The sequence below is a fragment of the Scyliorhinus torazame genome, chromosome 19 (genome assembly GCF_047496885.1).
Source record: "Scyliorhinus torazame isolate Kashiwa2021f chromosome 19, sScyTor2.1, whole genome shotgun sequence".
Lineage (NCBI taxonomy): Eukaryota > Metazoa > Chordata > Chondrichthyes > Carcharhiniformes > Scyliorhinidae > Scyliorhinus > Scyliorhinus torazame.
The window spans coordinates 94605480-94618007 of record NC_092725.1 but is presented as its reverse complement, the minus strand read 5'-3'; the positions used below and the strand labels follow the sequence as shown (position 1 = coordinate 94618007).

Sequence of the window (12528 nt, the reverse complement as noted above, 5' to 3'; positions counted from 1 at the left end):
CGTGATCTCTTCCCGTTTGGGTATGGGGTAGTGTTCCCTCATTATGTTGCTGTTGAGATCTTTTGGATCAATGCAGGGCTTCTTAACACACACCATGGAGCTGACCCATGGCGTGGGCTCCGTGACCCGGGATAGCACCCCTTGGTCCTGGAGATCCTGCAGCTGCTGCTTGAGGCGGTCTTTGAGTGGCACTGGGACCCTGCGAGGTGTGTGAATGACCGGGGTGGCGTCCGGTTTGAGCCGAATTCTGTAGGTGTAGGGCAGTGTGCCCATGTCCTCGAATGCCTCCTGGTTGTGGGCGAGGAGCTATTGGAGCTGTGCCCTGAATTCTGCATCCGGGAAGTCAGATGTGCCTTCTGGAGACAGAGCGTGGACTCGTTGCACGAGGTGGAGAACCTTGCATGCCTGTGCGCCTAGCAGGGAGTCCTTTGATGACCCGACTATCTCGAATGAGAGTGTGGCCGTGTGTGTGTTGTGTGTCACCTGGAGCTGGCAGGATCCCATAGCTGGGATAACGTTCCCATTGTAGTCGACCATCTTGCAACGGGATGACCGAATTGGTGGTCTGACCTTCATGGCGTAGAAGGCTGACCATGCTATGAGGTTGGCAGAGATGCCAGTGTCCAGACAGAATGTTATCGGTGATCGGTTGACCATTAGGGTGGCACACCATTCATCACCCGGATTGACAGTGTTCCCTTGCAACGGCTGGTGGGTCCTGGCTGGAGACATTCGGTTCCCATCAATGACCGCAACACGGAAGACGTCCCGGTTGTCTGTGTCACTGGTCTGGATATCGTCTGGGCATGACTCGTAGTAAGGAGGCTGAATGGTCCGCACGTCCCTGCAAGGTTGTCGGAATTGGGGAACATTGGCAGGTTGAGCTGCGCGACAGCAGGCAGCGTAGTGGCCCATCTTGCCACAGCGGAGGCATTGTCGGTTTCTTGCGGGACATTGCCGCTTTAAATGTGCGGCTCCGCAGTTGCCACACGTCGTGACGTCATGGCGTTCGTTGCGCCACCACACATGCGCTGTTTGGTCTTGCATCGAGCGCGCCTACGCATCACATCCCTCTGTGTCGACGTCGTTTTTGGCGCGCACAAACGCGGGAGGCCTCGAAAAGCACGCGAAAATGACCGCCCTCGTCCAGGCCGTGGGCCGGGAGGAACCCGATCGCCTGGACCCGTTCGGCCTCGTAGGACGCCTGCCTCGCCGATCCGGCCACGTAGGACCCCTGCCGCGCCGATTCGGCCGCCTGAAATTGGGAGTAGCGGCTAGTCGCGTTTTCATGCAGGACACAGGCTTCGATTGCGGAGGCTAGGGTGAGGCCTTTTATTTTTAAGAGCTGCTGGCGTAGGGTGCCCGAGGTGACCCCAAAAACGATCTGGTCCCGAATCATGGAATCGGAGGTGGTGTCGTAACCGCAGGACTGCACGAGGATATGGAGATGCGTAAGGAATGATTGAAAGGGCTCAACCTTACCCTGCAGGCGCTGCTGGAAGAGATACCTCTCGAAACTCTCGTTGACCTCGACATTGAAGAGTTGGTCGAGTTTGAGAAGGACCGTCTTGTACTTGGTCTTGTCCTCACCTTCCGCGAACACCAGGGAGTTGTAGACATGAATGGCATGTTGACCTGCCATGGAGAGGAGGATGGTGATCTTTCTGGTGTCCGAAGCGCTCTCCTTTTCGTTGGCTTCCAGGAAGAGCTGGAAGCGCTGTTTGAACAGCTTCCAATTAACGCCGGGGTTTCCAGCGACTTGTAGCGGCTGTGGTGAGCTGACGGTGTTCATGGCGCAGGATGTCAGATTCTGGAGGATCCGTAGGTAGGTCCCACAGTTACTCCTGGTACTATGATGTGTTGGATACTCTGCTACACAGACGAACCAACACGGTTGCAAATGGTACAACTCAGTTTTATTGCTAACATTTATTTACAGTGGTAAACTGGTTACTGAGATTCGATCATAACCCTAGAATCTGTTGACCTATTCCTAATACTATCTTGTAGTGGCACTCAGCACATGGTGGATGTCTGAGTGGCTTTGCTATGAGCTCTGTGCTCTGAGCTGTCTCCTGCTGGAATCCTCAGGAAGTGTGGTATTCCCTGTTTTGTACTGTGTATGCTCTTGCCTGTGATTGGCTGTGGTGTTGTGTGTATATTGATTGGTCCGTTGATCTGTCCATCAGTATGTATGTGCTATGATGTTTACCTGAATATCATGACAGATGCAATGTGTAATAAGTCCACAGAGGCAGACGTCCCTTCAGAATCCCTTTTATTAGCAAAACCAACAGCAGTACAACCGTGTGCATTCTGTTTGCTATCTAACTGGGAGTGCAGAGGATCTGACACTCCCTATTGTATACAAAGAAGAGGTTCCCTGATTGGCCCACTAACCAAGGAACTCGTATTCCAATTGGCCAATCTCAAAGACCTGGTCTCGGTCATTACACAATGCATGTGGCTAACTGGCTAGCAGAACAAATGGTGTTAATACTTGAGAACAGTGGGTGTAAAGCGGGAATGTTGGGTCAATCAGTCGCACAGCATTGTGCATGCAAATGTGTCTTTTGTTCGCAAGGATAAAGATGTTTGTATCTTTAGTTCAAATGAAAGGCGGATGTTTGCGTTTTGAAATGCAACTAGTCTGATTGAGCACCTCAGGCTTTCTGCAGTCACGTGGCTATGCCATGTGTCTGACTCTGACAGCAGACCTCTTAAGATCAGTTGAATAAAGCCCCTCGCAGAAACACACAGAAATGAAGGCTGCTGTCCTGATATTTGCAACAAATATATTGATGTTGGATAAAAAAGAGTAGGCGGAGGCTTGTGTGGGACATGAAGACCCATCTGGACGGTAGGGCTGAACTGTTTCTTTGTCGAATCACTGGGAATATAGGAAGATCATTTAGCCCCTTAAGCCTGCAGTGCAATTCAATGAGATCATCACTGATCCGCAACCCAGCTCCATAATTTCAATGTAAACAACATTGCTCCGGTCTCCTGAACTTCTACTCCAGCTCCCGCCACTAACCCGCAGGTTACAGCGCCACCTCTGGTCCAGAGGGAAATATCCTCGAGCCTCGCGCACGCGCACCGTAAGAAACAACAACACCCAGCGATCACCGCGCAGTGTCGTGGGGAGGCGGCTCGCCGGGTTTCCGGTTCCGGGCAAAGACTGTCCTGAGCTTCATGGAAGTGGCCGCCAGATGAGGTGAGCCCGGCGGCAGAGCGGGTTTCGCGCGGGGGGTGGGGAAGAGAGGGGCGGGAGGGAGATGCCGATTCAGGACACCACCTGCCGTGGTCCGGAGGGAAAATGGCGCCTCGGCTGAAGATGGCGCCACACGGGGTGCCCCGGGCTGCGGTGCAGGGAGACCGCTGCCAAAGCACCCCCCCCCCCCCCCCAACCGGCCTGGGACACATATACCCCCATTTCCCCGGGAGCCGCAGTACCCAGGGCTGCCCAGGAACCCTGCAGTCCAGAAGGAGGCCATTCGGCCCATCGAGTCTACACTGACCCTCTGAAGGAACACTCTACCTAGGCCCACTCCTTCACCGTAACCCTGCACATTGACCATAGCCAATCCACCTAACCTGCACATCTTTGGACTGTGGAAGGAATCGAAGCACCCAGAGGGAACATACGCAGACTAGGGGAGAAAGTCCAAACTACGCACAGTCACCTGAGGTCGGAATTGAACCCGGGTCTCTGGCTCTGTGAGGCAGCAGTGCTTGCCACTGGCTGCCCAATACCCCTCTTCCCCCCCCCCCCCCCCCCATCCCATCCCTACCCCCCACCCCATAGCAGCTGACAGTGACCAATTTAAAGTAAAGAATAAAGAGACCCCATCTTTTATGGAACCACTCAATCACCCCTCAAGGTGAACTTAACCTTCTCAAGATACAAGAAACACCATCAGATCCCCCAGCCACACTGAGGAGCAGGGTAGAGAAGCTGAGCTCCACCTCAACAGGACCTGCCTGCGAGCAATCAACGTGGCGAGCATTGGCAATATTTTGCTTGTGTCACATTTATAACATGTTGCAGCAGTGTATGATGGGTAGAGGGAGCTTGGCGACCCACAGGCTCAGGTGGGGGCAAGAGCTGAGCCAGACGAGGGCTTGGGTGGACAAGCATGGGGGCTCAGTTGGATGAGTGGGCTGGAGGGGGGTGGCAGGCGAATAAATGGGTGGGGGAGGCAAGAGAGGGGGTGGGGACCCCGGAGGGTGAACGGTTGGGGGGCCCGGAGGCTGGAATTAGACCCAGGTCCCTGGTGCTGCGAGGCAGTAGTGTTAACCACTGGGCCACCTCCTCACCTGAGCCACCCCTTCACCCAGCCCACACCCCTTGACCTGGACATACTCCTACAAGCCTTCTGCATGTGGCCCCTGCACTTATCCGAATCCACCCCCTACCCAGATGTGAAAGTAGGAGATGCGATCAGTAAGTTTGCAGATGACATGGAAATAGCAAAGAGGAAAAGCCTTAGATTACAGGACAATACAGTGAGCTTCGTCCAGTGGGCAGAACCGTGGCAAATGGAATTTAACCCTGAAATTTGGGAGGTGATGCATTTGGGGAGGACTAAGAAAGCCATGGAATGCACAATGAACAGTAGGACGCTAGGAAGTACAGAGGACCTGAAGGACCTTTGGGTGTATTTCCAAAGATCCCTGAAGGCAGTAGGACAGGTTTATATGGTGGTTAAGAAGGGATAATTGCCTCTTATGAGCCGAGGCATAGAATACAAGAGCAGATTGGTCATGATGGAGCTGTAAAACTAGATAGGCCATACTGGAGTACTGTGCAGTTCACGAGGAAGGATGTGATTGTCCTCGAGATGGTGCAGAGGTGCGCTGGAGCGTTTCAGCTATGAAGAGAGGCTGGTTAGGCTGGGGTTGCTTTCCTTAGAGCAGGGTAGGCTGAGGGGGTCCTGAACAAGCTGTACAAAATTGAGGGATATAGATAGGTTAAATAGGAAAGGTAAATAAACAGGAAAAATTTACGGTGAGGTGCGCAGACTTTAGGAATAACTTTTTCACCCAGAAGGTGGTGGGAATCTGGCACTCACAGCCTGTAAAATTGGTAGAGGTGGGAACCCTCACGACATTTGAGATGCATTTAGATGAGCACGTGAAATGCCATAGCATTCATGGCCAGGGACATGGTGCTGAAATAATGGATGAGAATGGATAGGTTCTTGATGAGTGGCGCAGACCTGATGGACCATAGAGCCTCTTTTTGTGCTGTAAAACTCAATGACTATGGTTTTATGAACCTCACTGGAGCTCCTTGCCCGAGACCTCAATTCCTTGGCAAAGCACCGCCCAGACACAAATCCTCATCTTCCAGTGCCCCAACCCCCTGCAGCCTGGCCCCCTTGTCTGCCCAGCGCCCAATTGACTCGCCTGTTCGGCCCGACAGCCCCTTTGGCCCGCCCTGGCAACGAAAGGAAGAAATAAAGGGTTGCACACCGTTCCCGTGCGTGTCGTACCTCTTTCTCTTGGAAGGCGCGAATTGGTTGCACCGTATTTCTAGTTGAACCCGGTACCTGATCCCCTGTTAGGAGGGAAGCCGCGTCCCCCCCCCCCCCCATCTGACTTGCGCCCGCCCAGGCCCCTCCCTTTTCAACCCCCGCCTTTTTGCTCCTTGCCCGAGTCCCCAATCCCTTGACACAGCTCCACAGGGCCTATCCCTGACCTGACGCCCCCAACCCCCGCCCGCCTGGGCACTCCCCTTGCTGGCCCGGGCATCCCTGTCCACTCAGCGCGGGTTTAATTCCGACCTCTGGTAACTGTGCGGAGTTTGGACTTTCTCCGTGTGTCTGCATGGGTTTTATCTGGGTGCTCCAACTCTTTTCCCCTCCCACCTTTTCACCCACCCGGCCATTTCGTCCTCGCCCATTTTCAGTCCCCAGCCGGGCTGCAGCCCCTGCCTTTCGCAAGACCGCCCTCGCCTGCTGTGGGGCCTCTCGCCTGCTTACTCCCATTTGCCCTCCAGGGCCCCCAACCTGTCTCTCACCCTCCGGGCCCCCCCCCCCCTTTGCCCCCCTGCTCTCTTGCCCCCTCCCCACCAGAGCGCCCCACTCGTCCACCAGAGTGCCCCACCCAGCCCACTCGTCCAACTGAGCCCCCCCACCCCGGCCACCTAACCCGTCGTCTGGCTCAGCTCTGGCCCCCACCTGAGCCTCTGGGTCCCCGAACTCCCTCCACCCATCGTACACACCTGCAACTCGTTATAAATGTGACACAAGCAAAATATTGCCACTGCTCATCTCGCTGATTGTTTACAGGCAGATCCTGTTGGGGTGGAAGTCAGCTTCTCTGCCCTGCGCTTCAGTGTGGCTGAGGGATATGATGGTGTTTCTCTGTCTTGAGAAGGTTAAGTTCACCTTGAGGAGGGGCGATTGAAGTATTCCATAAGAGATGGGGTCTCTTTATTCTTCACTTCAAAGAGTTGGTCACCGTCAGTTGCTATGGGGAGGGGGGAGTTTGGGAGGGGCTGTAGGGATGAGGTGGGGGGATTATTGGGCAGCACAGTGGCAGTGGCTAGCACTACTGCCTCACAGAGCCTGAGACTTGTGTTCAATTCCGACCTCGAGTGACTGTGTGGAGTTTGGACTTTCTTCCCGTGTCTGCGTGAGTTTCCTCCGGGTGCTCCGGTTTCCTCCCACAGACCAAAGATGTGCAGTTTAGGTGGATTTGCTATACTAAATTGCTCCTAGGTGGGGTTACGGGGAAATTGGGCTTGGGTAGGGTGCTCTTTCCGAGGGCCTGTGCAGATTCGATGGTCTGAATAGCCTCCTTCTGCACAGTAAGGATTCTATTTTGCGAGTCATATGTATCGCCTGGTCCAGTGGATGGGGTGGTTCCTTTTGTTATTCTTTTTGCTTTGTGTTTTGGTTTATGTATAAAATGTTGAAAACCGAATAACAATATTGCCGATGCTGAGATTCTGAAAGAAAACCAAAGTGCTGGAAATACTCAGCAGGTCAGGCAGCATCTGTGGAGAGAGAAACAGGTCTATGACCTTTCATTAGTTTGTGAATGGTTCATGAATCACTGCTGCTGCAGATCTGGTGCAAAACAGCAGCTGTCTTAGCCGTTTAAATGACAACATGGTTTAATTGGAACACACAATAAGGTCAGTGCTGCAGTGACTAAAACGTGTTATTAAAATGAGCGGATTTTTGCAAACCCCCCCCCCCCCATCCAAAGTTTTTTAAAAAACTTATTTTGGTTAAATCATTCTCTGAAGCAGTTGAAGGATTTACTTTCATCGCAATCTTGCCTATTTATGCTGCCATCATTGATACCCTTGCCTACAAGTGCACTGGGTTCAAACACTTGGTCAAAGCCTACTGCTCCAATACAGTATTGAGAGGATGCTGCTTCATCAGAGGATCTCTCCATTGAAATAAACAAAGATCCCATCTGACTATTTTATGGTTATGGTACTCTTTAAAGAGCCTGTTTTATAACCAAAATTTCACATGCGACCAACTCTACTGAAAACTGACCAATTCACCCAGTGAGACCTTGCCTTGCATGAGGCTGATTCCCATGCTTACCTATACAACACAACTGCACATAAACTCACTGTGGTCTTCATACTTAAAAAGGAACGTTTGCAGGGATATGGGAGAGAATTGGACTAATTAGAGAGATTTTTCAAGGCTTGGCTGACAAGATGTGGTGAATTAACTCCCTCTGTGCTCTTTAATTATACACTCCAAAGCAATCTGTTATACCTGCAGTGTTTTGGCACGTTCACTGAATCACATGCAAAGGTCCCCATTACAGCCATCTTTCCTTTTGCAGAAATGAGTTGTACTATAGAAAAGGTTCTGGCTGATGCAAAAGCGCTGGTGGAACGCCTGAAAGAACATGACAGTGCAGCAGAGGCTCTCATTGAACAGACCACTGCCCTTAACAAAAGGGTGGAGGCCATGAAACAGGTGAGTGATGAACAGCAGACACTCTGCCATTTCCGCTTTTCTCCTTTGGAAAGAAATTAACTTTATTAAATGCAAAAGACAAAATTAAAAGTACCTCCTTAAAAACATTTTAAAAAACATAACATGATAAAGTTATTTGCTCACGGGTGCTGATCCAGGTTAGAAAATTGTTCAGATTTGCAGTTCATGGATCCTGGTTACTGAATTGCCCTATTGTACGTGCCATGGAGGCCAACACAGCATTGTAATTTTGTCGTTTTCCATAGGACTGCACCATACAATGTTAATTCCTTGTGGAATTTTGAGCAGACCATGCAGCTGAGGTCCTATATATTGTCCATCTCTGCTGCACTGTGAAGGTGGCAATGGGCCTTAAACCTCTGCAGTCTGTATGATGTTCCCCCAGCATTAGGTGGAACAACTCCAGCATTTTGTCAGAATTGTGATCAAGCAGTGGTGATGTTATGTCGGAGTGGTCTACAACTTTTTGGAGATGGGATAATTAGGGGAACTGGATGCTCCCATGATTCTGCAGCTCTTGTATTCTCTGCCAGAGGTTACAAGGGCTGGGAGGTGCTGTTCCTGTAAGCTTAATGAATTTCTGTAGCACATCCTGTAGATAACGCACTGCAACCACAGTCTGCTGGTTTTGAGGATGGAGAATGTGTCTATTAATTCAATCTTAGCCTGTGACTAAATTCATACTCTACATGTTACAATATTTATGGTTACTGGGTTATAAAGCTCATGATGATCAGAAACCATTTATTCATTACCTTGTCTGCACTCTAGCTCTCAATCTGGTTTTGTCCTGCACCATTGGCTTTACTCTCTTTGGTTTCTCAATTAAAATATGATATTGCTTATCATTATAAAAGTTATGGGGGAAATTTCTTTCACCCAGAGGGTGTTTGCAGTTTAGAATTAATTTCCTGAGAGGGTGGTGGAGACAGGTTTGATTGAGGTATTTAAAAGGGAATTGAATTGCTATCTGAAAAGTAAGAATGTGCAAGGTTACAGGGATAAGGCAGGAGAGTTGGACTAGGTAGGATTCTCCTTCAGAGACCCAGTGCCAAAGGCGATGAGCCAAATGGCCTCCTGCACTCTAAAGATTCTGTGATTATATCTGGTACGTTGTAAGGGATATGTTCTGGGTGATGGAAAGTGTTGATAGAAGTTTTACGGCTTGGGTGTTTGAGATCTAAACTGGCACCATTAGTCTCTGCATTTCTTGAATCTTAATTTGGAGTGTGGCTTTCTTTAGGAAATCTCACTTGCCTAATTTACTAATCATGGGCGGGATTCTCCAATAATGGAGCTATGGGCCCACGCTGGCGTGAAAACCGGCACCAACCACTCCAGCGTCAACGGCCCCCAAAAGTGCGGAATTCTCCCCTTTCTAGCGGGCTAGGTTGCGCCGAAGTGGTTCCCGCAGCTCCAGCCAACGCCGAACGGCCTGCGCGTGTTCGCGTGCAAAATGGCCGGCATATTTCCGCGCATGCGTAGGGGTTCCCTTCTCCGCGCAGGCCCCAGGGCAATATCGCGGAGCCCTGCAGGGCCTGGCGCGGAGTAAAGTAGGCCCCCACGGAACCAACCCGCCCGCCGATCGGTAGGCCCCGATCGCGGGCCAGGCCACCGTGGGGGACCCCCTCTCCAGGACGGCACCCGCACAATCGGGGCGGGAATCCCGCCGGGCCCGAAAAGCGGCACCGGAAGACAGGGAAGCCGACGGCGGGGCGGGATTCGCGGCTCCCCCCAGGGATTCTCCGACCCGGTGCAGGGTCAGAGAATCCCAGCCCATGTCTGTTTGAGTGAATGAAGTTTAGTGAAGGGATAAGTAGCATTATGTGAAGCAGATTAGCATAAGGACCTCGGAAAACTTTAAACAGCTGCCATTATGAGACACACAAAAGGAAAAGTATTCCTGCTCGATGCCTTGCTGCAAATAATTGCAAGGGTTTACTGTTTTAGTATGAGTATGCTTTAAATAATAAACATTTAGAATTTGTTTAGTGCGGACTTCCAGTGGCGACCATGGGTCAGTAGGTCGCACATTCAATAGCTCCCGCCTGAAACACACTTTCGGACCTTTTTTCCCGCATTTTCTTGGACTTTAGGGGATAGATCGGTGTATTGGACGATATTAAGAAGGATTCCCCCTCCGATGTATGGCTATTTGGACTAGAAGTGGCTATGTGAAAAGACTCAGCCCTGATAGAGTGAAGCAGTCAGAGCTGGTATCGTGGCGCAGCATGGCGGAGGGTCAGGACCAGGGAGCGGAGGCTCAGTGGTCTAAGGAGCAGCAGATGAAGTTCTTTAAGGACTGTTTCGCTGAGCTGAAAAAGGAAATGTTGCACCCGATCAAGGCTGCGATCGATCAAGTGATATTGAATCAGGCAACCCAAGGGAAAGCGATACAAGAAATTGAGCTGAAGTTGTCTAGCCAGGAGGACTATCTAACCGTGCTGGAGCATAAGGTGGAGGTGTTGGATGAGCGCCACAAGAGAATGCAGGTGAAGTTGGAGAACAGGTCCAGGAGGCAGAACTTAAGGATCGTTGGCCTCCCCGAAGGAATTGAGGGGTCGAATGCGGGAGCATATGTGTCGAGCATACTGGAGACGCTGATGGGGCCCGGGCAGTTTTTTTGGCCGCTGGAAGTGGACAGAGCGCATCGAGCCCTCGCAAGGAAGCTTAAGGCGAATGACCCGCCGAGGGCCATGGTGGTGTGTTTCCACCATTTTTCGGACAATGATCTCGTCTTGCGGTGGGCCAAGAAGGAGCGGAGCAGCAGATGGGAGAACAGCGAAGTGCGCCTCTACCAGGACCTGGGAGCGGAGCTGGTCAAGAGACGTGCTGAGTTTAACCGGGTGAAGGCGATCCTCTTCAAGAAGGGGATGAAATTTGGGATGCTGTAACCAGTGCGGTTGTGGGTTACGCACGAAGACCGGCACTTTTACTTTGAGGCACTGGACGATGTATTGTCTTTTATCAAAGAAAAGAAGTTGGAAGCGTCTTAAAGGCACTTAAGTCTTGAAGGAGTTATGTGGCGGCAGTTTGTTCTTTTTGTAATTCTTGTATCGGTTTAAATAAGACTGTATGTGGTTCTGGGTTGGGTTAAGTATGGGGCTGAGGTGGTGGTTTGAGGGGGCTTTGTTTTTGCAGAGATTAGATGCGGAGGGGGGAGGGGAGCCCCGAAGTTGGTGCTATTCTGTGGGAGGGTGGGTTTGGTTCCAAGCGATTGTTTTCTGCATTGGTTTATGTTAATTTCTTTTACTTGAGGTGGTTTACTTACTGGGGTCTGCGATGTTGTTAAATGGTTTATGCATGTCGGGAGAGGGGTTCGAACAATGGGGAACCAGACTGTTTGGCACCAGGGGCGGGGGCTGTCGGGGTCAGCATGGGTCAGCTGACTCTCTGAAGTGGGGGGTGCACATGTGCTAAGATGGTGCTTGACCTGGGGGATTAGGGTTTTGGCTGCTGGTGTGGGGGGGGAAGGGGGGAGGCTGCTTCGCTGACAGGGGAGGAACTATTGTCGGGGAACAAAAGGGAGGTCGAGGGCGGTGGCTGCTTGTGAGGGGGGGGGCGGGCTCTGGGCTGGCCAAAAAAAAGGTTACGGCTAGTCGGCGGGCGGGCGGCAGCCCCCCCATCCAGGCTGATTACGTGGAATGTGAGGGATTTGAATGGGCCGGTCAAAAGGGCTCGCGTTTTCACGCATTTAAAGGGGCAGACATAGCAATGCTTCAGGAGACATATCTAAAGATTATTGATCAGACGAGATTGAGAAAGGGGTGGGTTGGTCAGGTGTTCCACTCTGGGCTGGACTCCAAGACCATGGGGGTAGCAATATTGATCAGCAAGCGGGTGGCGTTTGAGGCTGGAAGAATTGTGGCAGATAAGGGGGGTAGATATATTATAGTGAGTGGGAAGCTGGAGGGTGTACGGGTGGTGCTTGTAAACATATACACTCTGAACTGGGACGATGTGGGATTTATGATACGGGTGTTAGGTGAGATCCCGGACCTAGAGTCTCATGGCTTGATCATGGGGGGAGACTTTAACACGGTCATTGATCCCGATCTGGACCAGTCAAAATCCAGGACTGGAAGGAGACCTGCCGCGGCGAAGGAGTTGAGGGGCTTTATGGAGCAGATGGGGGGGGTAGACCCGTGGAGATTCGAACGGCTGAGGGCGAAGGAGTTTCCGTTTTTTTTCTCATGTCCATAAAGTTTACTCCCGCATTGACTTTTTTTTGTTTTAAGCAGGGCGTTAATTCCGAAGATGGCGGGGACAAAATATTCGCCGATTGCAGTCTCTTATCATGCCCCGCATTGGGTGGATTTGCAATTGAGTGAGGAGAGAGGGCAGCGCCCGCTGTGGAGGCTGGATGTGGGGTTGTTAGCGGACGAAGTGGTCTGCGGGCGGGTGAATAAGTCCATTCAGAATTACCTGGATACAAACGATACGGGTGAGGCATCAGCAGCGGTGGTTTGGGAGGCTCTGAAAGCAGTTGTAAGAGGGGACCTAATTTCGATTCGGTCCCATAAAGAAAAGGTGGAACGAGCAGCGA

At 51.5% G+C, this 12528-nt stretch overlaps 1 protein-coding gene across 1 annotated transcript in view; it reads left to right on the top strand.

The window, feature by feature from the left end:
- Positions 1–3109: 3109 nt before the first annotated feature.
- Positions 3110–12528, top strand: part of fgfr1op2 (FGFR1 oncogene partner 2) — a 36954-nt gene continuing 27535 nt past the window's right edge. The window contains exons 1-2 of the mRNA XM_072484831.1: positions 3110–3217; positions 7825–7961. Of these exons, the coding sequence (XP_072340932.1) occupies positions 7827–7961 (135 nt within the window). The 5' untranslated portion in view covers positions 3110–3217; positions 7825–7826. The remainder of the gene's footprint in view (positions 3218–7824; positions 7962–12528) is intronic.